Below are 26,135 nucleotides of genomic sequence, written 5' to 3' on the forward strand. Positions count from 1 at the left end.
GTGATCCTTTTAAGTGAGAAGTTGTCATTATTTATTCTGGAGCCCCTGAAGCATTTCAGAGGTGCTATGCATTATCTGCTGAGAAGCATCTTTTCTCTTTATACAGGGTGAATCAGTTTGCAGTGAGCTTCATTCTCCTATTGCAAGACAGCTTTCAGCTTGCTCAGCTGTCTCTGAGCTGCACTATAGTTGTCGGTGTAAAAATACCCTAACAGCAGGTTGTACGCAGGCACTTCTACTCTTGTGCTGAACTTGCAATTTGGTTGCTACCCTGTCCTTGCCCTTGCCAACAAATTTGTGAGCTGAAACTCCTCTAATAATAAAAAATTTGTTAGTTTTTGGTTTTTTTTCAGAAAATGGTGTAATTTTTTTATGAAAATTGACCATTTGCTTGAGAAGGCTTTTATAAAAGGAACTTTTAAAAGTCTGCGTTTGAGCGTAAATGATTTTTTCTAGACTTTTTCCATTTCATTACCAGGTGGAGCTGAGTTGTCCCAAAGAGATGGCCTGGAAGGTGAATATGTACAGAGGATACTTGGCGATCTGCCATCCGGAAGAGCAACAGCTCAACTTTATTGAGCGTCTAGTGGAGATGGCGAGTAGCTTAGCTATTCGGGAATGGCGAAGGCTTCCTCACGTAGTCTCACATGTTCATACTCCCCTTCTCCAGGTAAGAATAATTGTTGTGGTTTTTTTGGCAAGTTATTTTCCAGTAGCAGATTCCAGAACTTTCAGTAACTGTGAGCATAAAATATTTTACTGTATACTGGCGCTTAGATTTTCATAAAGATGTTTTTGTTTTAACTTGCAGAATTTGCATTTTGATTTGGATTCCTTTCAAAGTTTTGTAGTTTATCTAAATCCACTTGGTTTGTGGCATACACAGTTAGCTATTTAAAAATTGATCAGATGGCTCAACTCTTTTTGTGGGCTAATGCATAGCGTGCTGCAGTATTTGGGCATCTTGAATATTCGATAGGTGAGGACCATTTTTTGGTGGATATATCATGGCATTATGTTATTTGCAGAAACATTGCAATAACCTCCTAAGTGTTCTTTTCAGTTAAATGCGTTAAATGCAATACAAAATGTTGTCAACTGTAATGTACTCCTCTGTTTTAACTTGTTTTAACTTATTTTTTTGAATCAAAGCATTAACAATTAGCTCAGTGATGGAAAAGTGTATTTAGAACTGCTGCTGTTTCTTTGAGGAGTAGTGTTCTCAACAGGCTGCGCAATGAACCGAAAACTATAAAGTCTTTTCTTAGTGAACAGTGCTACCTTCAGGAAAAATATTGTACGTTCTGGCCAATGGGAGCTTTAGCTTTTCTTTGTCATTTCTACATTATATTGCTAAATGTCTGATTTGCATCAGAGGAAGGAAGTAGGAAGGAATCTTTCTCATTGGACAGGGAGCTAATTGTATACAAGTTCTGCTGAAATGGAGAATGAGTTTTCATAAATAACCTAATGTGTGTAGTGTCAAAGCTCCATGCCTTGGTCTTAGGCTTTATTAGTTGTCCAGTTAGTTCATTTGACAGGTTCTGTTCAATATGGCATCAAAACCTTGTAGTAATGTTGTAAAAGAAATTCCCATATTGAATGACAGGGAAGAGTCTAATGTGGTGGCAGCCTAACGGAAAGAAAACTTTGTAGTCTGAGTGGAAGGCTGATTTCAGTAATGCTCCTTGTTCACATGTGGGTGCACACATTCCAAATTTAGCTGTGCTGATTGAAGTGGTTAATTTTAATTGCAATCTGTTGTGGAATATTTGTGTGAGTAGGTCAGCTGGAAAATTTCAGACAGTGGTTACCTTTGCCAGAGGCCTTTTGCTGAACTGAGAAAGTATGGACTGCTTGAATAAGAAGTGGATGGAGCACTGTGGCCCTACTAGTTTGTGATCTGAAAGATATGTACAAGCTTTCTGGACAAATAAATGAACAAATCAAGATTAAAACTTTGGGAGAAGCCTGCTCCTAAAGTAGGGGCAGAGCTGTGTCAATGGACCAGTGAGCTTCTGAATCGTAAAAGCATTTTACTTTTAAACTGGAGCATGCTGTTTTCTGTTTCTCTGAAGGGATATGCTTGGAATAAGGAAAGTAAAAGATTACTTTCACCCTTCTAAACAGATTCTTACTGCTTATTTAACTGTGCTGTATTTTAGCCCTTAAATAGTTAAATATGACAAGGCAAAGTATGTAGCGTTTTCCAGCATTTCTTTGAATGTGAACTGGTTTTAAGATGCTGTACACTAGGGTCATATTTATTTTTGCATTGAGAAATCTTTTATTTTGGTCACGCAACATTGACAATTAATTTTCAAGACGTGTTTCTATCCCTGTGGTTTTAGTCTTTTTGACATATGTGTTACTTGCAATTGGTCCTTTTAGTAAGTTATGGAAAAATGCTTGCTTCTTGTCCTGTCGGGAAGACCTCAAAGGACATGAGACTGTGTTTCAGATCTCCAGCAATATTTTTGTGGCACAACTCTGATAATATAGAATGTATCATTTAATCATTACATGGGATGAAATAATGTGTTAATGGTGGAAAGTGCATGGCCTGTGTCCTTTGCAACTTTGACATATTTTACCATTACAAAAATGGACTCCCATTTCCTCTTGAAATGTATGAAATATCAACAACCTTTTGCTTTCTCTTGGATGTAATTATGTAAATAATTCATTTTGCAAGGTAAGAAGAATTTTAAAGAGTAGAACTTATTGCCAAGTGTAATCACATGGAAATAGGTCCCCAAACTCATCTTTAAGAAAATGGATTTTGGCCTTGAGCTGCTTCCTGAACCTTCTTGAAAATGAATCCTATATCTGTGACTTGTATTGTGCAGTTGCAGCACGACGTGCAAGTTAGGCTGGGACAGGGTTGTGTTCAGTTTGTGCCACAGGATGTGATCTGGACAAAACATGCTTTTAATTTGTCAATGAGGCTGACTATGTCCCTGCTTAGATGTATAATAAACACATATCTAGCGATGATCGCCTCCTTTTACTGTTGAGAAAATGTTTCATTTCTAGGGGAGAAATTCTGGAATATCTTAGTGCAACACAATCTGAAATTTCGTAACAGGGTTGCATTTTTGATGGACCATTGCTTAGAGAACTATGAATGAACCTTACCTGTAGAAATGCAGAAGATTTTGCATTATGAGTTCTGTTTGACATAGTGGCTTCTGTAATTCTGTTTGAGATTGATACTTTTACCCTGTGTGTCATGCCCAATGTGATTCATAAGTAACTGAATCTGCATGATCTAAGGTACCTCTACTAAAATTACTATATCCATGGGTAGAGCTTACACAGCAGTCTATACCTTTTATAATACAATTTATTGCATCAGATGAAGTGAGTGAATATGAAAGTTTTCTCCATATTGAAAGGAAGTTGTCAAATAAATAGGTACAATGTTTCATTTGTCTGAACTGATACAATACCCCTAGAAGGCTTCTTGATGAAATTAATTCCTTCCTGCTAAGTTTCCATTGGTATTTCAAGATTTTTCTTCCCCTAAGAATAGCAGTATTTGTGGCATGAAAGGATTAGTATTGCTAAATAAAATATTTAAATGCTTTCAGCTATCAATTAAAACAAGCCTTTAAAATAATCTAATATGTATATATCGCTCATGAAGAAATGATAAATTAGTCAATGACTGACAGAGGTACAAATGCAGCCATGAATTTCACTGCAGTAATTACTTTTTTTTTTTAGTATCAGATAGTATGTGATTAAATACCTGTGAGAAAATTAAATTTATGTGATGAATGGGTGTAGGATGAAGGTTAAGCTATTGTGAGAGCTGATACTGAGATGACTGTAGGAAAATATTACTTTGTTTAATTTATTTTGTTTCAAGAGATTTCACTCTATAAATTTGGACTGCCTTTTTTTTTCCCCCAATAGTTATCTTATTTGGTTGATTAACAATGAATACAGCTGTTATCTGCCAGGTGGTAGCATAGAGAATACTACATTGGTTTTATTGTACTCCACGTAATTAAATTCCATTAAAGTTTGTGGGCCTTTTCTTCAGGTTGTTGAAGTTTTAACAAAATGTCTGCTGCCTGTAGGAGGTTTGAAACTAGTGCCATCTTCTGTTTATTCCTCTCATTAATTTGAGGATAGATGTCAGTGGAAACTCATTCTAAGCTTAAGTGACTTCTGAAAGCTAAGATCTTTGCAGAATATCTTAAAGTAACAACTTTAGGAGCACATAGATTTTAATTCTGTACATTCAAGTTTCTATCAAGAAGTCATGTCATGACCAGGAAATTTATATTATTAAGTTATGTTAAAAATTTTAGGTTTAAATTCTGAAAAGTTCTGTTAAAAAAGTTCTGTTTTGTTTTAAGGTCAATATTTTTACTCAATACTTGTATGAAACACACTATATATATTTACTTGTGCTTTTCTATTATTAAGGTTGTCATAGTATTTTCAAATATGTATGCTAGAAGGAAATTCTAATTTGTGATTTTATTGAGATGTGTGTGGATAAGGATGAGGATGAAAAGAAAATGTAAGTTCCAATAAATGCTTTCCTTTGGTCTGTGTTTTTCTTAATTTATTTTGGGTTTTTTCGTTGTTCAGTTGTTTTGGTGGGTTTTTTCTTAAACCCAATGATTCTTAGAAGCAAGACACTACCATTTGATGGATACTTTGTAAAAGCATTTGCAGTTCAAAGTTAAAGAAAGGATGAAGGAATTTTTTAAATTAATGTTATCAAAGCCAGACATGTCATAATTCTCCAAAGCTAAACCTAGCAAAAGCACACCCATGGTGTTATAGGAAGAACACGTTAAGTATAGATCATTAATGTCTTTTTGCAACTAAAGAATGCTAGGGCATTTAGATTTTGTCAGAATGAGGTGTGTAGGAAATAAACTCCTTGATTTGAACTTGAACTTTGCATGAACTTCACAAGCAGTTTGACACTTTATTTTTAAAAACAATTTGTTTGTTTATTAAGACTAGCAACCCACTGGTATAAATTCTGTGCTCGGGATACAATGGATGAATTCAACATTTCAATCAATGGCTAAAGAGTTGAATCAATCTCATGGATCTTTTTGCTATTTTATTGATTTTTAGTTTGGCTAAAGATCTTTTATGCAACTGGCAATCCCCAAAACATCATAAATTTTTTGTCTTTATCATTTAAAGGTGGCATAATTCATAGAGACCTTTTTCCATCAATGAAATTGTCCAGGTTATTGTACTATCCTTTATGATATTTGCATTGTTTACTATTTTCTAGGCAGCACAGCAAATAATTGAACTTCAAGAAGCAGCCCAAATAAATGCAGGATTGCAACCAACTAATCTGGGAAGGAACAACAGCTTGCATGATATGAAGACTGTTGTAAAGACTTGGAGGAACAGGTTACCTATTGTGTCAGATGATTTATCCCACTGGAGCAGCATTTTCATGTGGAGACAGCATCATTACCAGGGTAAAACCGCCTGGTCCAGCATGCATTCATCATGTAATTTTCTAGACAACACATTGTTTGAAATAAGTTACCTGTATTTTCTTTTTTTAAACATAAAGGGATGATGTTGCTTTTGACAAATGTTTGTTTTATTCAATTTCTGTTCAAGTGTTTCATTATCTTAAGTCATCATTTTGTATGTATTGCTGTGTAAGATATTGCTGTGTGTATATAATTCAATTTATAACGACAAACATTTCGCGTTTTATTTCCAGCCATTGTAACAGCATATGAAAATAGTTCTCAACATGATCCCAGTTCCAATAATGCCATGCTGGGAGTTCATGCTTCTGCATCAGCAATTATCCAGTATGGAAAGATAGCTCGGAAACAAGGACTGGTCAATGTTGCTCTGGATATACTGAGTCGCATTCACACCATTCCAACTGTGCCCATTGTGGACTGCTTTCAGAAGATTCGCCAGCAAGTTAAATGTTATCTTCAGCTGGCTGGAGTCATGGGCAAAAATGAGTGCATGCAGGTACGATAGCTTTATCTCTGAAGTTGTTGTTGGAGGATTACAAAGGCCATCAGATACGTTGATTTAAACAAACTGCCTCTATATAGAACAGGGTCTGAATTTCATTGGCTGTTCTATACCGTGCATAGGGTATTGTTTTAAGTAATGATGTTAGTGAAAAGCAGTCAGTGTCCTCTTGGAACTGAATACTGTGGATATATAAAAGAATTAGCTGAACAGAAGTAAAGTGAAAATATGTTTTTTAAAATTATAATACAGATAAATGGAAGGGTGTTTGAAAAGAATGTATATTATTATTATATCTTATTATAAATATTTATGACATTTTATTATCTAGTAATAGATTATTATGTAATTTTGTAACTGAGTCTAAGTCTGTTTGGAGTGTCTGGCTCATGGGTGATGGATGCTGGCAAACTGAAGTGACCTCATACATGTTAAAAAGGAAAAAAAATGTGATTGTAGGCAAAACCCACTGACATGACAGGGCAAACTGTGCCACTGTAATGGTAATTGAGTAAAACATAAGTAATAATAATGTAACATAAAAAAACAACATTGAAAAGATAACTTATCACCTGATAAATGTTGTATATAGTATCTAATAGTTCTGCATATCCAGTGGAAGCTTAAAGTTCTTGTAAGTCCACGTAAAAAGTTAAATACTAGAAACTACCTCTATTTACATTTTGGCTGTTGTTTTATGGCTCTTCCATCTTGATAAAGCCTTCCATTTCAGGCAGCTTTTCTCACAACGGCTTATTTAACAGGGTCTTGAAGTTATTGAATCAACCAATCTGAAGTACTTCACCAAGGAGATGACTGCTGAGTTTTATGCATTGAAGGGAATGTTCTTGGCACAGATTAACAAGTAAGTATGTTGGCTGGAAGAGGCACTAGCCTCCAAGAAAAATGCAGCTGAAGTATTTCAGTACAGTTTTTGAGCAAGGAAGTTGTTTCATTTGTTTATATGAGCCTAAAATTTGTCACAACTGTATAAGAAAGTAAAGGTGTGAGAGCTCCTTTGCAGTTTGAGTATGTAATGGTTGGTCATATTGTGGGAAAGAAATAGGTAAGGCAATCATTGCGCTAGCTCTTCTAGGAGATTTCTATTTCAAAGGGCAAGAAGGGAAGAGGCAGGGAGAATAGATTTTTCCAAAGGTACATTTTATCTCCTGCCCCATTTTTGTGAGCAATTAGACAAACTGATGTTGAACTGACATCTTAGTGTAGTTGACAAAGGAGATTGCTTTGATTATGTTCTTAATAAAAATATCACATATCAAACCAAGGAGGGAAAAAAGACTTCAGCCTATAAGCTTACAACTACTTAAACAAAAGGCTAATTTTGTTTCTCTCATTTCTGTTTTATGGTCATGTTATGTATCCTATTAATAGCTGCAGCTGGTTAAGGTATAGGAACATGCATGGAGGCATAGTTCAGAGCGCTGGGACAAATTTGACGTGATGCAGTGTGGAGATGCAGCACTGTTCAGCTAATTGAATTGAACATACTAATGTGGTGTGCATTGGAGACATCTTGCATTGCAGCAGTGAAATATCTATGTGCAAGCTTTGCTTTCACACAACTATTGTAATACTTTTAGTTTAACCTGACAGGTCTCTTACCATTTTGAGGAACATACCTCTTAAATTGAGTAAACAAATTTCTCACCAGTCAAATGTTGTTCATTGATGACAAAAAAACACTTCAAACGTTAATGGCTTTTAGTATGCATGATATTTAATGTCAGTATTGCTACATGTTATATATAGGTGGAATAATTGCTTTACTGCTATGTTGTGGACACTTACCAAATGAAATCCATCAGGTTTTAAACTGTGTGCTGCAACATCACATAGCAATTTAAGTCAGGAAATGATGAATATCTTCTGTGGATCTGAGAAAGAATTTTAAACAGACAGAAAGCAATTACTTTGGAAAGTGCAGTGGCCTTTTTTTATGGCCATAAGTGAGCTCAGTTTCAGCTGAGGTGTGAACAGAGGAATGTGTACCCCTATCTAGCTTAAAATTTTTTTTAAGTTCACATTAATAAAGTAAAAGGGAGCTAAACTGTCTCCATTTGTTCTTTGATGACAGAATGGATAAAAGTTCATTTTAAAACAGATTTCTGATATACTCACAGGTTTTAAATCTTACCAAAAAATATAATTTTTTTTTAGCACCATGGCTAAGGTCAGGAATTTAGGAAGGTTACCATTAGAAACAATGGTGGTGTTGACCCTGTGGATATGTGACTACTGGTTACCTATGTGCCAGCTAAACTGGAAGGTAAAGGTCACCTCTGCTCTTGCATCTCTCTGTGCAGCCCCTTTTCTGAGCAAGATGATAAAAACTATTTTTAAAAAAATCATCTTGGGTGTCAAGAATGATGAATTGTAGAGAAGGAGAAAAGAAAACTGACTGGAAAAGTCCTCTTTTTGTAAAGGGGAAGTAGTGATACAAAGTCATCTGTCAGGCTGCTGCTCTGGTAGTTCACTTCAAACCCTTGAGTGTGCAGAAAGCCTCTGAAAGCAAGGAACATTGATGTAACATAGGAACTAATATATACTTTGACAGATAAAGTTGCTTTGCTTTTTATGCTTTTGCCTCATTAGCTAGTAATTTTAATTTATCACTATAATCCTCCAAGTTCATATTTTAACATAAAAAATACCTTGTAGCTAATCTTAATAAAATTAGTCAAATAATACCATTTATTTCAATGCTTATTCTGTAAGGGAGAAATGAGGCACTTTCTGTTAGTAAGAATCCTGGAGTGCTTTAAAAGATTCTTTTTTGGAGTAACGTATATGTGAATTTTCTCCTCCTTTATTTTTATGCCTGAAAGTTCAAGGACTGTATATCTATTGGGATGAATCATGCCAAGTTGATGAAATCTAGAGAAGACTTCAGAAGTATCAAACAAATAATCTTTTGGTTACCAACAACTGTGTGATTAACCTTCATATTCCTTTACTTTTCCTGTTGAAAAATAAACTTTTAAAGCTGTAAGGATGAGGAACTGACTTTTTCCAGATAATGTTGATGGTAATTTTTTCCATGACTTTGATGGGAGAACAGTCAAGTAAGATGTAGTCTTCCAAAGATAGCTTGTATAACATCTTGCCAATGTTGCCTTTTCATACTCCCTTTTTGCTCGGGGAGAATCGTTTTTTAATGCACTTGCTTCTGCTTTTTTGTGTTACCATTCATTTTTCATTTTCCCAGTATCATTGCTTGGGTTGCAATCGCAGTGCACTGGAATTGTTTTAGGTGTTTTTCAGAGAGTATCTGGACATCTTAGACACTTAGGTAATTTTTTCCATTATGAAGCATTTACTTTCATAGGTGCTGAGCTTCAAAGAAAGGTAAGACAAAACAGTCATAAGGGATCTTACTAGAGAATTCAATGTAGAAATATCACATATTGAGAAAGTAATTGAGTACACTATAAGAAATCTGCCTCTTACATAATTTAGTGTCTTAATATATATTGTTAATATTCTTACTTGTCACAATGCAGGTCTGAAGAAGCAAACAAAGCTTTTTCTGCAGCTGTCCAAATGCATGATGTGCTGGTGAAAGCATGGGCAATGTGGGGTGATTACCTGGAGAATATCTTTGTGAAAGAGCGTCAGCTGCACCTGGGTGTGTCTGCAATTACCTGCTACCTCCATGCATGTCGTCATCAGAATGAGAGCAAATCCAGAAAATACTTAGCAAAGGTAAGATCTTGATGTTTAAAAAAGAATTGGAGCTCTGCACACGATGTTCAATGCCCAAATTTGTGCAGTTAGAGAAATATCAGTTACTGATAGGAAGTTTTAATTTGGGCAGCAAATCTGCATAGGATGGTGGTTGGGTCACTGCACGTAACTCATCTCAGGGTTTTCTGCTTCATTGGGATATCTGGAGTTTTTTTTATGTATGGAAACTTTTTGTTGGAGAAAGGGGACAGATCGTAGGTCACATCTTGGATTTCTACTGTATAATAGAGGTGAAATAACTGCAAAAGGCATCCTTTGGTCCTTTCAAAAGCAACATAATCTGATTTCTGTTTATAATTGTAAGGAAAAGTAATGTTGACTTCAATCTCGGGATTGAGTTTTATTGCAAAAAAGCCTTCTCTGTAAACTTCAATTCAAGGAAATGTCAGCTAAAAAGACTTGTTGTGGCATGTATTTTTGAGTTTGGGGATATTTATTTTAATTTATCAAAATTCTCTTTTAGGTTCTTTGGCTACTGAGTTTTGATGATGATAAGAACACCTTAGCAGATGCAGTAGACAAGTACTGTATTGGTGTCCCACCCATTCAGTGGTTGGCCTGGATTCCACAGCTGTTGACTTGCCTGGTTGGCTCAGAGGGCAAACTCCTTCTGAACCTCATTAGTCAGGTACAGAAGATGCTTTGTTCTCTGTAATCTTTGTTTTCAAGATGAGATACAAATATTTTTCCAAGTAAATTAAGAAAATGCCGAGTTTTACAAAGGCTAGTGTTTGTCACTGTTGATGAGTTAAACAATAGTAAATTCTCTCCATAAAAAGAATATTTTAAATTTCAAAGTGAGTGTTACTTAGTGGGATTAATTCAGTGAAATTGTATGCAATAAGTGCATGAGTTATTAGCTATAAATACTATAAAAATACTATAGAACACAATTAGAAATACATAGTTAAATTCCTGTAGCATAGGGGCAGCTATAACAATTGGTACCTTTAGTGACTAAAGGGCAAACTGTTTCATTACTGCTTTTTCTTTAAATTAGATTTGATTTTAAAAAAACAAGGTTCTATCTGTCACCATCAGAAATTTTTACTAGGGCTTTGTAAATTTTTGCTTGAAGTTAAGCTTGATGAATAATTAAACAAATAAAGATGGCATATAATAGAATCATTATGATTGGAAAAGATCTTTGGTATCATGCAGTCCAACCACTCACCTCGCGCTGCCAAGCGTGTCACTAAACTAAACCATATCCCATCTTATGCATCTTTTGAATATCTCCAGGGATGGTGACTCCAGCACCTCCAGGGGCAGCCCATTTAATAAAGCTCTCTGTGAAAAAGTTCTTCCTAATGTCCAATCTAAACCTCCCCTGGTGCAACTTAAACCCATTTCCTCTTGCTCTATCATTCATTACTGTAGAGAAGGCATCATCCCTGAAGGGGAGTTGTAGAGAGTGTTCAGATCTCCTCTCAGCATCCTCTAAGCTAAATGTCCCCAGCTCCTTCAGCTACTCCTTATAAGGCTTATTCTCTAGACCAACCCTTCACCAGCTTTCTTACCTGTCTCTGGACCAGCTCCAACATCTCGGTGTCCTTCTTGTAGTGAGTGGCCCAGAACTGAGCACAGTATTTGAGATGCAGCCTCACCAGTGCCATGTACAAGAGGACAATCACCTCCTTGGTCCTGCTGGTCACACTATATTTGATACAAGCCAGGGTACCATTGGCCTTCTTGGCCACATGGGCACACTGCTGGCTCATTCAGCTGATGTCGATTAACACCCCCAGGTCCTTTTCTGCCAGACAGCTTTCCAGCCACTCTGCCCCAAGCCTGCAGCATTGCCTGAGGTTGTTATGGCTCAAGTGCAGGACTCCACACTTGGCCTTGTTGAACCTCATGCATTTGGCATTGTCCCATTGATCTAGCCTGTCCAGGTCCCTCTGAAAGGTCTTCTTGCCCTCAAGCAGATTTGTGTGCCTGCCCAGCTTGATGTCATCAGCAAATTTACTGAGAGTGTGCTCTGTCCCCTCATCCAGATCATTAATAAAGATGTTAAAACAGGCCCCAGCACTGAGGCCTGGGGTATGCCACTGGTAACTGGCCATCAACTGGATTTAACTCCATTCACTGCCACTCTCTAGGCCACACTCAGGCAGTTTTTCCAGAAGGATGCTGTGACAGACTGTGAAAGGCCTTACTAAAATCCAGGAAGACCGCATCTCTCATCCACTAAGCAGGTCATCTTGTCATAGAAGGAGGTGAGATTGGTCAAACAGGACCTGCCCTTCATAAAGCCATGTTGAAAGGTTTAGGGAGTTAGATGAGGAAACTGACTTCCTGGGTATGTTCCTTTGAACTGCCAGATAGGAGTTTTGACTAATCTTACTTTTGGGAGTTTAAGATTTTACTGCGTATTGCTATCTGCTCTGAAGCAGAATCTAATAATAGGACTTGTACCAGTATCTCAGTACAAAGTTGGTTTAAAGAAGTCTGGAGACTAAGGAAGAATAAGTGATTCATCTTTCTATTAAAACAGTATCTAAAACCACTGTTATTGCTTATTGCAAAAGAGGGTCCAAACATCATGTTTTCAGAGATGTTAGCAGTTCTTGTCTAACTTCACTTCTATTTTAGCATGTGCACAGCCTGGAAGCATTTTGATGTTTGTTCATTCAGGTTAATATAAAAAAAGTTATGATGTCCTATTAATATACAGGTGAACACAAAATAGCCTGTACCCCAGGCTGCTTCTGTCTGCAAGGCTCCACTGTTACCAGAGAAGTGGCAAAGGTCATGCTGAATTCCTCACTGTATTCTTCTTTCCTTCCTTCCACTCTTGCTTTTTGAGGCAGGAACTTCAAGATCTCTATGGATCCCTCCCAGCTCAGGATATTCTGTGGTTCTTTGATATTCAACTCCTGTTATACTGTCCCTTACCTTTGCTCTTTCAAAGGCCTGAGAAATGTGTATTTTTGTAAAGAGAATAATATGTCCATGTATGTTTGCATGTGCGTTGATATGTGTGTATGTAAATCTAGATAAGTATGTTTGTGTATATGTATGTTTCATTCCCTTTCTCTCCATAAAATTAAAGTGAAACTCTAAAGACACCATGCACTCAAACAGCTTAAGAAAGCAAAGTGGCTAAAGCAAAATTTCCGATGTGTGTGGCTTGGTATTGTCTTGCAACACTAGTGTGCTCAGCTGTCTTCTGACAGTAGACAGAAAAAACTTTTCAGTGAATTGTAGACACCTTTTATTTGTTGAGATCTGTATAAAAGTTTTAAAAGTGAGTGCCTGCTTGGAAGTCCTACTGTAGGAGCTTAGGCTCATAAATGTCACAGAGATCTTTGTTTATCTTGCCTTTAAACTTTAGGTCCATAGAAGGAATATAATTTAAAAAGCCATAATATTTTCTGTTTTGCTAGTTTAAAACTCTCAAGTTTGCAGAAGTGCTAAAATCTTGTGATTCTCTTCTTTATTCTTTAATTATGACATGAAACTTATGTATGTCAGGTTAATAATTGTCATAAATATCACATTACTGAATAGTTAAATGCCATTGTAAAATTTCTACTCCTTACCATACTGACTTGGATGGAGGAAGAAGAGACCATGATTTAGTAAAATTGTGACAGGAGAAGTGTGTAATCATGTCTTAAGATGTGCTCTATCCTGAATAGTACTTAGACATGTTTGTTTCTTTCCTTTTATAGATAGTGAGATTTATAGTTTTTAAAGGGGATGCCGAATGTTAATATTTCTTTAGCTTTTTAATGTGAGCCATAAAATCTTTTTTATTTTTTGAGTGAACTTGGTATCCTCTTACATTAAGTGCCATAATTAGCTGGAGTAAAGTTACTCTCTAATGGGCCTTCTTACCAAATATCATGGAACTCTCTGGGAATTGTGGCCTGATCTAGAGACTAACTGCTGTCATTGTGTCTCTTTTTCTTCCATTACGTACTTGAGTAAGATCTTTAAGCTGGCTGAGCTGGTATCCTGACATTCTCTGTTTAGAGTTTATTAGGTAATATGATCTGGAAGCCCTCATTAGGTAATGCCTTAACAATGTGTGTAGCTATGATGGATGCATAGGGAGTTACCATATCATCCTCTTTGAGTGCCTGTTACTTAAAAGAAACTTTAATTTCCTGATTTCCCATATTATTTAAAACAAGGAGCTGATTATTACTGAATAGCAGTCATTTAAAAGAGAATCTATATGTGTCAATCTCTAGTCAATGTTCCTTAGCTGAGAGGTTTGTCTGTGTGCTTCTCCAAATAGGTGGGAAGAGTCTATCCCCAAGCTGTCTACTTCCCTATCAGAACTCTCTATTTGACCTTGAAGATAGAACAACGAGAGCGCTACAAAAGTGGTGAGCCTGACCGTGATCGAATTGTTTGGGCTCTTTGTAACTTAATTATTACTTTGAGCTTCACCTGATTTTACTGGGAAAACAAATTCTCTAGAAAACATACCAACTTGTCAAGGCTAAGGAGAAAAATTCTTGATGAACTTTGCTAGTGTTTTTTTGTTTCTGTGAAGTCCTTCTCATGTCACCATAGTTATTGAGAATCACATATTCTTTACTGGATTGCCTTTAGAAGTTGGTAGAGAGGTGGAAAATTCTTGGATTACAAATACAGAAGAGCATCACAGCTTTTTAAGATATTTTACTATAATTTTGATTAGAAGCTTGACAACATTCAGTTTCTTTTCAAATGAATCAAGCTCTTTAAGATAATTTAACCAATAAATGAGTTCATTACGTGAAGGAAACTGCTTTCTTTGCATAATCTGCATTTTAATGTCTCCATAATAACTCCTTATGGTGAATTTTCAAGTAAAATAAGCATCAAAGTTTACACAAAATAGAATCAGTTTCGGCCTTGAAGAGGTGTTTAGGAGGTGGGCAGAACTTTAAGCAACTCACACAACACCTTTTTTTCCCAAGAACAAATCTTATTTAGAATTGTTATGTCAAGTGATTCCTCAGAATTTAGTTGTTGTTTTGTCCCATACAATTTCCTACGAATCCCAGGAGAGCTACTTGAAGAACTCTTCCTTCAGGTCTATATTCCTTGTTACAAAATGCACTATTTATTTCCGTTTGGGAATCAGTTCACTACATTTCCTCATGTAATTTTACAGGGCACTAATTAAATATTGTCTTGTTTTTCTTTGGATGTTCATTTGAAGGAGGTGCCCACATACCATAATACATCACTATGTTCATATCCAGTGGCAGAGGTTTCTGTACCCAATTTTTTATATTGCTACGTATGCATTTAATAACAACTAATAAAATATTTTCCTATAGGTTCTGCCACGAGCTGCTGCTCTTTTCAGGGGTCGTGTGAAGCACTGGGGATCATCTGATAAAGCAAAAACTCCATGTTTAATAACTGTCTGATGTAGTATACAACAGATCAGTTGTACTAGAAGATACAGTCTGTGACAGTTTGTGTTGTTGACACCCAAAAGAAAACACTCATAACTTAAATCATTTGATCCTGTATGAAACTGTGTCAATTATTTCAAGAGCATGGTTTGTTAGTGTAAAAGCTAGCTTCTAGTGTGTTTTTGAAGAGTGTTTATATTGCTTTGACTTTAGGAAGTCTGTACCACTGAAGAGCATTTGCAGTAAAGTTTTCTTTCTAAACAACAAATATTCTTCCTAAATATTTTTTTTTCCCAATTTTTGTGAAATGCAGTAAGTAGCACATGATCAATACTTAATGCAAATCTCAAGCGAATTCTTGGAATTTACAATTTACTGTATTTTATGTAGGCATGTTTCAAGCTTATGAGAAGTAAGTTTAATTTTTAAAACCTTTCTACTTTCCAGATTCTGGACAGCAACAGCCAAGTTCAGTTGGAAATCAGTCCCACTCTGCCTCAGATCCTGGGCCAATTAGAGCCACTGCACCAATGTGGCGATGCAGCAGAATTATGCATATGCAGCGAGAATTACATCCAACACTTTTGTCTTCTCTGGAAGGCATTGTAGATCAGATGGTGTGGTTCAGAGAGAATTGGCACGAAGAGGTATTTGGCTTTAATACACCTCCATATGTATATATCATCCAAGGAAAAGTTAACTGCAAAAATATTTATCTAGAATTATTTTTAAACATTAAAAGATAAGTATTTGGTTTAGTTAACATATATGTGTAGAACTAATTGCAGTTTTAAGGACCTTGGTTGTTTCTGGAAGCAATACAGAGGTTTCCCAAAACTATTAATTTGATTAATGCCTCTACGACAGAAGCTGTTGCTTGTGCTAACTGAAAATTTATATTCTTACCCTAAGTTTCAGAGATACCAATTTCCTTCTTGATCTGGTGGCCTGTGACAGGTGGTGTTTATTGTCTAAAGGTTGTATTAGAACAGATGAACATGCCACTCCACTTTTGTTTACCTCTCAAAGTGTCAGGCTGTTCAGTTCTGTCTACTTAGTGCTGTTTATTTGATGAAGAGTTCCTCTTATCATGTAATTTTCAGATATTTTACAAAATATGAAATCTACAACTATCTAAAGAACAAAGTGTACTTTGTGATGCACCATTTCTACTGCTCAATTTGCTGAGTTGCAATGCTAATAAAGATCAGTGATATCATTCTGATTAACCCTTTCTGACAGAATAACTTTACTATATATAATGCAGTGTAGGAATAAATACCTGGTGTCAAATCAGAAGGCCTAATCCTCCTGACCATATTGTCTTTTTATTTTAATCCTTAGGTTCTTAGACAACTGCAGCAGGGCTTGGCGAAGTGCTATTCAGTTGCCTTTGAGAAAAGTGGAGCCGTTTCAGATGCCAAAATCACTCCTCATACACTAAATTTTGTCAAGAAGTTAGTCAGCACTTTTGGAGTAGGTCTGGAGAATGTCTCTAACGTGTCCACCATGTTTTCTAGTGCAGCCTCAGAGTCACTAGCTAGAAGAGCACAGGCCACAGCACAAGATCCCGTGTTCCAGAAACTAAAAGGGCAGTTTACAACAGGTAAATGTTTAAAATGTTTTTTAAATGTTACTTTTAATCTCAGAGACATTTTCCCTCTAAAGTTCAGCTGTGGGGGCCCTCTGCTTTTTCATTCTTCATCCAATACTTTTTTTTCCTGAGAGAAAATAGCAACTTTCTGTCATTCACCAAACCTGAGGTAGTTTGTTCCAGTCTTCTGGGGAGTAATGAAGATAATTCAAGCGAAAAACAGACCTCAACATATAAAATGAGTATAATGTATTTTTATTACCTAAAACTGTGGTCAAGTCACATATGTGTTTAAAGCTAAGTAGATCACTAGACTATTTTTACAGTTTGCTTAGAACTGCTCGATATGGATGAGGAACAATAATGATCTTTATTTTACGATGATACCAGAATTTAATGAAATTTTCACCGCAGAACTTCAAACTGACAATATTGTGTGAAGTCTTTCAAAAGAGCCTCCTTCTGATGAGTAGGATTACTTTAGAGTTTTGAATAACCAGATTTTTAAAATCCTTTTACACAAATTTGCCTCACTGTTAGGTAAAAGGAATCAGTAACTTTGATCAGACGTAATTAAAAAAGATACTTAAGGGAAGTAACTTTTTCGCTTTTAGTGACACTTAGGAAGTAACATTTTCTCTTTATTAGGGGAGTCACATGTCTGAGTATCTGATGTCAATTTAAAATTCTTAGGAAAGCTTGTGTACAATAGAGCATATTTTTTATATTTGATGGGAAATGGTAAGGCCATGCAGCTATATATGATAACAGAAAGTGATATTGATTGGCATCAGTGTTTGGGATTGCCAGGATTTAGAGTTTTGCATCTATCTAAACTACATCAAATATTCCTTAAAGGTTACTGTAGAATTACATGAAAACGAACAGTTAAATACAGGTGGCGTTTGGTTTGATTATTTTATTTTTTATTTTTTCTTTTAACAGAAGAATTCAAACCCACTATTTGTTAAAAATTGGAAAGACAGAATTCTTGTGAAGACCTGGGTTTTCATCTTTTTATGAGTCTGCTTTTCTCTTTACCCTACTGGGACTCTGACTCAGACGATTCTGGCATGAGTTAAAACTCTATCATTTTAGCTTTTATGATGATTTAAAAAACATTCCTTTTCCACATCAAGCTGCTCTGCAGAAGTGAATCTTGCATTGAAAAGTTATTCTTTTTAGAATTCTAAGTTACATAAAGCTGCTTAAAATTATTTGAAGTCAACACAGCTATTGAGCTTTTGTAGAGTTTGACAAGTAGACTCACAGAGTTTTTTCACTCATTTTACTGATAATGTTGTGAAAATAAGTCAACTGATATGAATCTTCTGAAAGTAATTCAGTTGTACATATGACCTGCATATCTTATGCACGCCATGTATTGTACCATGTCCTTTTTGAGGCACAATAGTTGCATGACAGCAGATAATGAAAGTCCTCAACCATATGATTAAATTTTTAATGGATGAGGTGTACTAGGGAGGGAAATGGAAGTAGAAACATTTTGTGTGACTTCAGTGGAACCACAGGAGGGGGGAAAGTGTGTGGGAAGCATTGAGCGTTGATTAATGGGATGAAATTTAAGAAGTTCAAATACTGGATTCTATACCTAGGACAGAGCAACACAGAAGTATGAACTGGGAGAGGGATGGCTGGAGAGCAGCGCTGCAGGAAGGGATCTGGGGGTCCTGATTGACAGCAGTGTGCTCTGGTAGGCAAGAGGACAAACTGCAGCCTGGGATGCATCAAACATTGAATAACCAGCCAGGCAAGAAAGGCAATTGTCCCACTACATTTAGTGTTGGTGCAGCCTCACCTGGAGTGCTGCATGCAGTTCTGGGCCTGAGTTTAAAGAAGGATGTGAAGGTCCTTCAATGTGCCCACAGGCAACAAAGCTGGTGAAAGGGCTGGAAGGAATGTCCTGTGTGGAGCAGCTGGGGACTTTGGGTTTGTCTGCTTTGGAGCTCACTGCTTTCCACAGGACATGGTGGGGGCAGTGCTGGTCTCTTCTCCTTGATACCTAGCAATAGGATGCATGAGAAGGGGTCAAAGCTGCACCAGTGAGGTTTAAAATGGACATTAAAAGCTTTTCTTTGTCAAATGGGAGGTCAAATGTAACAAGAGGCTTGCTTCAGAGATAGTCAATGCCTCAAGCCTGTCAATATTTCAGAGCTGTTTGAACAGTGCCCTTAATAACATGGTTGAGTTTTTGATCAGCCCTGAATTGGTCAAGCAGTTAATCACTCTAGGTCCTTTACAACAGAAATACTCTTCATTTAATATAACTTTGCACTTGCTTTTTGTTTTTAATAGTTTGTATGTCTTAATGTTGTGCTAGTAGTATAATAACTTCTTTATTTATGTAAGTTGTGTTAATTTGCTCAGTTTTTGTTGGATTTGAATTATTTTTAATCTGTCATGATATCTCTTTGAGAATTAGAGAGATCTTATGTTTCAGAAGGTGTAAAGAAAAACAAAATATAGTGCAAGGTCCAAGTCTGCAAAAGCTGAAGTAACATTTCATAATCTTTCTGGAGAAACAATTGAGAAAAGTTAATTACAATTCACTTGCAATTTTTAGTTAAAATGAAAAATGGAGGATTATCAGTTTTTATATGCATTTTTTTAATGTCTTCATGATACATAAATGGCAGTTGAGGCTTTGAGGTTTGCACTTCACAGCACTTTTGAAGAATTATATGGAATGTTATATAAACCAAAGAACAACAATGTAGGCCTTGGTCATAAGTCACATGAAGTCATCAAATGCAATGTGCTTCTTAGTAAACTTCATTTTAATAATAAGTAGTTTTTTTTAAAAAAGCTTCATTTTAATAATAAGTAATTTTTTTTCTATTTTTTTTGTTTAAGACATGATGGGTTTTTCGCTAGGATTAAACATGAATGTCTACAGGATTGAAATAATTATTTGCTTAGCTTTTCTTTTAATCTATGAAATTCAGTGTTTCAATTTACAAAAAAAGTGTGGGAAAACAGAAGAAATGTAGTTGCTGAGTATACTTAAACATTTTTGTAATTTAATTTATTATACAGAAAAGGAAAATGGGCTTTTTTATTAATTTGGTTATAACAGTAAAATACACATAAGTAAGATTGTAATTACTGTACTAAAAATGGCAAAGACCGTCTTAACATTATGAGACATAATTTATAAGTTGTGCCTAATGTGTCCTTTTGTCACACTTGAATGTTCATATTTGTTTACTTTTCTGATTCTCAGTACTAGTTGCATTTAGATGATGGACAGATAATTACAATGGTTGCCTTCCATTTCAAAAGTATCCAGGCAGAGGAGCTGTCTTGGAGTCAACTCTTTTCTTCAATTATTTTCAGATTAATGTTGGCAGCTATGCTTTATAGACACTTCCAACTATGGTTGCATAATCATTTCCATCAACATCAGAGCTGCATCTTGATTCCTCTTTGGAGCCATAGGGGACTCTCACACCATTTTGTATATTCTAAATACTTTGCAGCAGTCTGGACTTTTGGAGCTTTGATAGGTTATATTATTCCATCCTAACTTTATATATATTTTAAAACAAAATTTTACTTTGATTTTTTTTTTAATGTAACTTCAAATGCATAGTTCTTTGGCTGACTCTTCTTTGTTCCTTCTCTCCTTTTTTTGCTAAACCTGTGACATCAAAGAACAGGGAAATGCTGAGAAATGCTCCCTTTGAGAGCCCTCCCAGCATTGAAAGGAGGATAAAAGCTGCCTCAATTGTTCTTTTGTGGGCAGATGATAGTTTAGAGTTTGGATGGGCTGCTTTCTGCAACCATTTCTTCGCTGAAGCTGAATGTGAATGGAAAATTCCAAACTATACCCTTAAAGGGCAAGACAATTTTCTGGAGAGTTTTGACACCCAGCACAATGAATTATTTACTGCAAATGGAAACTCTGTAATCAGAAGGAGGCTTCTTGAAGTCCTAGGCTGTCTCTGAAGGGTGGGGAGAGGTCTGGAGAAAGAGCTCTGCTAATAATTTTCTGCTTTTTTTTAAGGATTTTTTTTTTCTCAAGAGTGAGCATAGCATCACTTTGTTAGCTCTTCCTTTACTACCCTTCTAATTTTTAGATAACAAAATTTTACCCAGAAAATCCAGATGAAAAGATGTGACATAGCACTGTATTTGATATTTGTCTGATCTTTGCAGCCTTTGTTTTCTTCAGCTGACTGATAAACCAGAAGTCCTGCTTCATAGTTTTGCATAATTGTTACAGAGATTTTTCATGCTTGTTGGTGCTCTCCAAAAGTTCTTGTGAGATTAAAAAGAACCTTTGGGAAAGTACAGAGTATGTAAATGTCTGAATAGTAACTTCAAAAACAAAATGGCTCTCTTGGAGAACGCTTAGGTCTTCATTGGTTTCATATGTACGAAGGTTCTGAACTGTTTTGCAAAGCTAAGCTCATATTTCAGTCCTAAGTGACATCCTCCGTGATGGTTGTCCTGCCTCTTTAGTTGAAGATCCTGGGCTCATGAGCTTTTCAAAGCGACTCTGTATATGGTCAGAATTAAAATCTTATAAAGGAGCTATTGCTTGTGCTAAAAGTATTAACTGATTAGAACCCTTTTCTGTCAATGTAGCAGGAGGGGAGGATTATTTTAGTTGTTAAGACTTTGGAGGTGTTTTCCTTGTTTGTTTATTAGTGGTATGCTAATGTTGTGTAGGTCAAGGGTTTTGAGGGGACACAGGCTTTGGCACTCTGACTTTGCTAACTGGTGTATTATTTCTTTTTATAAGAAGCGATGGCACAGCTCTTTTTCAGAGAGTGTTAAGTTTAATCTAGCTATGTTAAGAACCATCAGATTTTTTTAGGTCTGTCTCACTGGTAGGAAGATTGTTCCCTCTCTTTGTCCTTTGAGAGTGACAAGAACTTGCCGATTATGCTGTGTTGGATGGATTCAGGTACTAATTTTTGAGACATTCAGGACTTCAAATAAAAAGTATTTGTTTGAAATATGTACATCACAGTGTAAAATCTTTAGCACCATTGACAATAGAGAGCAAGCTTCCTCAGTTGAAGTGCAGTCAGTAAATACCATGGTCTTCTGTGGGTATCTGCTTTAAAGATGAGGAGGTAAACTTCCTACTCTGCTTAGGAAAATATGCTACAGGCAGTACGGTACTTTTAAACCAGCATGTGTTAGCTTGAGAAGATGTAGTAAAGTATTGAAAAAAGTGGATTTGTTTAAAACAGAACAGTATTTATGTAAATTAATGTGTCTGTAAAGCAGAGAAACTTTGGACACAAATAATGTTTGTTCTTGTATTTCTTCTAGCTGAAGTGATTTTTCTTCTCAGATGGAATCTGTGTGACATGTGCAAAAGACTGATTAAACTCGTTGTTTTTCCCATCTGCTACTGGGAAATAAAACAACAAATCTTAAAATAGGCATTTCAACAAACTAGAATTATTCTTGTGGTGAACTCAGTAACTTTTTTTTGTAAAGAACATATATCGATGCATATTTTGACTACTTTAGTAATTTACATCAGCGTAAAAACGAGTTCCAATTTGGGGATACTTTCCTACACTTCAGGCATTCAGGAGATAAATGGTTCAATAATTTTGTCACTTTTTATGAAAAGATTTACTCCCACTGCTCACTAGAGGGTAGGCTTGGGATTATAATAAGAGTGTTTTACAGGGATATTGCAATGAATGCACAACCCAGGTAGAAATAAATGCGTACCAGATAGAAAAAGAAAAGAGAATATTACAGAGTTATACTAATTTCTAACATCAATAAATATCAAACTCTGTTTTCCATTTTAGACTTTTCTTATAGAGGTGGCAAGGATTTTCTGTGTGCTGTTTTTTTTTTTCCCCTCTGTTTTTGACTACTAGACTTAAGACTTTCACTGAAAGCTTTTAGCATACCAGCATATTGTGGATACACAATGAAATAAGGTCGGTTTTATGCTCTCTGATGTTTCATTTGAGTAACAGAATAGCAATAATGAAGGCAATCCTAGGTTGCATTATTTTATTTAGTAATAGTGTCCTGTACATGGAAAGAAGAGAACTTGGAGAAAAGGAGTGTATGTTTAGAATTCCACAAATTTTTCTGGCTAAAAGAACAAATATACTAATGGTTCTAGGAGTAAGCCTTATGGGTAATCAGTTTTAAGTGGTTTTAATTATAATTGGAGAAAACTTTTATATTCAGTAGTTGCTGTGCACATGTACTTAGTTCATTATTAGCATGCTTGCAGATAGATGCTTGAAGCATATTTACATGATAATATTAACTTTTCTTCTGGACAGCGCTCATGATGGGGGTTTTTTTTGTTATTGTTTTGGGCTTTTTTGGTTTGGTTTGGTTTATTATGTCCACTTAGGGAGATACTGTGTTTGTGTAACATAGTGAAAATGTAGGTTTTGAAGTAAGATTCAGACTTTTTCATTTTCTGTTGTTTTAAACCACAACAAAGATTCTCATTGTTCTGCTTTAACTGTAAATCTCAGAAATACTGAATTTATATTTGCTATTTCTTGCTGTTGCTTCTTCATTTGTAACATGTTGAAGTTAAAATGACATCTTTTACACTGGTACAAACATTCTTTTTAAAAATTCAGATCCGTTAGTTAACTTGCACAATTTGAGATGCCACAACTAATGAGGTTTACGGAGAGAGCAGTGTATTTTCTTATCCAGTTCTGTTTAAATTTGTCATTGTTGTGGTACTGAAGTGCTGAACCAGAATTTCATCTCTGTATGTGCTTTATTAAGTTTCCCACTTTTAAAACATATCTATTTATTGATTTATTTATTGTGTTCTGAAGCTGTAGTGAAAGCAGTGGTGAGAAGATGACATCAGTATTGGCTCAGAAAATGGTTCATGTTGCCTTGGTTTCTGTTACAGAATTGTTTTCACAGTGTATTGAAGGCCATGCATCGACCTTGGGAAGTTCTTACTTTACTTGCGTGTGGGCTATAGGAGCTATAATACTGTTACGTTGGAAAGGAGAAAGAAGGCTGTTTGCATAATATTGTCATTTTTGCTTAGACTGTCATATCTGTTCTTCCTGTGGTGGCATATAGTTGTTATCTAAGCTGAGGAAGAAGATAGTCTCCTGAGCTGCAAGAAAATTATCTAATAGCAATAGCAATTTTACTAGTTGTCCTGCAATTGCTCACAGATTCTACATTGTATCTTCAGCAAAGACTCTTTCATTCCTTTTGAAAGTAAAAAGCCTTCACTGATTTTAAATAAATAAATCACTTTTAATGAAATAGACACAAGATTGTAGTGCTGGACTGTAAAATAAGCTTTTTTTGCCTCTTTCACTTGAAGGATCTAACCTAATCAATTGGTGTTTTATTGCTTTCTCTCTGTGCAGTCAGGTTGCAGCATATAGACAGTTAAATACAGTCACAGAATTTAAAATTTTTACAGTATGTTTTTCTGAAGTCTGTATCACTGTAAGAGAGGAAAAGCTTAGGAAGTTCATTATTTACTAAGTAATTGAGAGATATTAGTCTATAAACGAGAGATAGCAGATTCTGACAAGTGTAAGTTATATATCATTTTAGGACTTTACTAAAATATTTTCTATAGGAGTGAAATATTCAACAGAGCCTATCTTTTAAAAGCTGTATAGCTTTATGTATGTCCTGCTGAGTTGTCTGATGTGTTGAGTTTTTTTTTTCTCCAGCATCTGCTGTTGTAGTGTTACTGCTATTGTATGATCCTATCTATACCAGTTATACCCTGACTCTTCCTTAATGCTTCTTACATCTCTTCTGTGTTTGGCTGAACCTCCTAGTCTTTCTTTGTGTTTAAAGTTCACATGTAGCCATGTTTCTCTGCTGCACTCACTTGATAGTATACTTTTTCTTTTTCTGCATGAATTGCTGATGGTAGTAGCTTTTCCTACATTTTACTATATTATTTGAGGCTACTGTGATACTTTTCTACATGAGAAGTGTGTGTGCTTTGTGTGAGACTCCTTCAAGTATGTTGCTTGAGGGAATGTGGCTGAAAGAATCTCTTTCAAAATGCAAACTTTAGACACTTGATAGTTAAATACTCTATAGAATTTGAAGTGCTGAGGATGTATGTGTATATATATATGTATATTTCTAAATTTATTTCTTTCAGACTTTGACTTCAGTGTGCCAGGGTCAATGAAACTTCATAATCTCATCTCTAAACTGAAGAAATGGATTAAAATTCTGGAAGCAAAAACTAAACAGCTTCCAAAGTTCTTCCTCATAGAGGAAAAGTGCCGCTTTCTAAGTAATTTTTCAGCTCAAACTGCAGAAGTAGAGATACCTGGAGAGTTCCTTATGCCAAAGCCAACACATTACTACATCAAGATAGCAAGGTAACCTAAAAATTGACTCTTTAGTCAATCTAATTCTAAAACTAGAAGAAAATGGAAACCTTCTCTTATCTGTCAACTCTACAAAAGTAACTATTGTGTATTTCATATGTTGAAATTAAATATATAGAGTTATACTTTAAGTGTAACACCTTTATTTTATTGTCCTTTGGTAATTTTGCATTGCCTCAATAAGCAACTGTACTGTTGTATGAAGAGTATATTTAATTTGCTTTTATGTTGATGTAAATTGAGATTGTTTCTTCTGTTGTTAATAGAAGTACTGTGCTTCAAAATAGTGAAAAAGGTTTGATCTAATGATTAATTTTGTTCAAGAGCTGTTTTCTTAAAAACAAATGAACAAAATCAAACAGAAAAAACTTTTAACTACAAATAGAATTGTACCTGATAAAGACAGCTGCACTGCCTTATTTCTTTTGGTGGTTTGGGTCTTTTTTTTCTGTTTTGGTTGGGTTTTTGGGAGGTTTTTTGTTTGCTTTTCATCATCATTTAATATCAGAGGAGATTAGCTCAGATGCTTTAATATCCCTTTCTTCCTGATAGGTTTATGCCTAGAGTGGAGATAGTTCAAAAACACAATACTGCAGCTAGAAGACTCTACATCCGAGGCCATAATGGAAAGATTTACCCATATTTGGTAATGAATGATGCTTGCCTGACAGAGTCTCGTAGAGAAGAGCGGGTATTACAACTCCTTCGCCTTTTGAACCCCTGCTTAGAGAAAAGGAAAGAAACCACAAAGAGACACTTGTTTTTTACAGGTACAGAAAAGAGTTTTTGTATTATTTTTAAGTATATGTTATGCTCAAAGATTATAATTGCCAAAGTTTTTGACAGCTACTAATCACTGATAGTGAAGTTTTTGAATATTCAGAAGGTAAATTCACATCTGTCTAGGTGATTAGTCTTTCTTGGTATTGTAGCACTACTCTGAAGAAGTAAAGTTGATTGCATGCGATCTAGGGTGTTTTTAAAAGAGGTTACATGCATCATTTATGGTAAAAAGTTCAGTTGTGAATAACATATATAAGGCAG

General features: G+C 35.6%; 1 protein-coding gene across 3 annotated transcripts in view; it reads left to right on the top strand.

Annotated features, from left to right (window-relative positions):
* The window catches only part of TRRAP (transformation/transcription domain associated protein), a 97,804-nt gene that overhangs the window by 63,930 nt on the left and 7,739 nt on the right, over positions 1-26,135 (top strand). For 2 of the 3 annotated variants that reach the window (XM_061991973.1, XM_061991972.1), the window contains exons 58-68: positions 479-670; positions 5,276-5,504; positions 5,726-5,991; positions 6,762-6,862; positions 9,519-9,720; positions 10,226-10,390; positions 14,012-14,102; positions 15,576-15,775; positions 16,473-16,734; positions 24,857-25,082; positions 25,644-25,861. In XM_061991973.1, coding sequence (XP_061847957.1) covers positions 479-670; positions 5,276-5,504; positions 5,726-5,991; positions 6,762-6,862; positions 9,519-9,720; positions 10,226-10,390; positions 14,012-14,102; positions 15,576-15,775; positions 16,473-16,734; positions 24,857-25,082; positions 25,644-25,861 — 2,152 coding nt within the window. The remainder of the gene's footprint in view (positions 1-478; positions 671-5,275; positions 5,505-5,725; positions 5,992-6,761; positions 6,863-9,518; positions 9,721-10,225; positions 10,391-14,011; positions 14,103-15,575; positions 15,776-16,472; positions 16,735-24,856; positions 25,083-25,643; positions 25,862-26,135) is intronic. The other variant, XM_061991974.1, reaches the window with a different exon arrangement.

Source organism: Colius striatus, chromosome 3 (genome assembly GCF_028858725.1).
Source record: "Colius striatus isolate bColStr4 chromosome 3, bColStr4.1.hap1, whole genome shotgun sequence".
Lineage (NCBI taxonomy): Eukaryota > Metazoa > Chordata > Aves > Coliiformes > Coliidae > Colius > Colius striatus.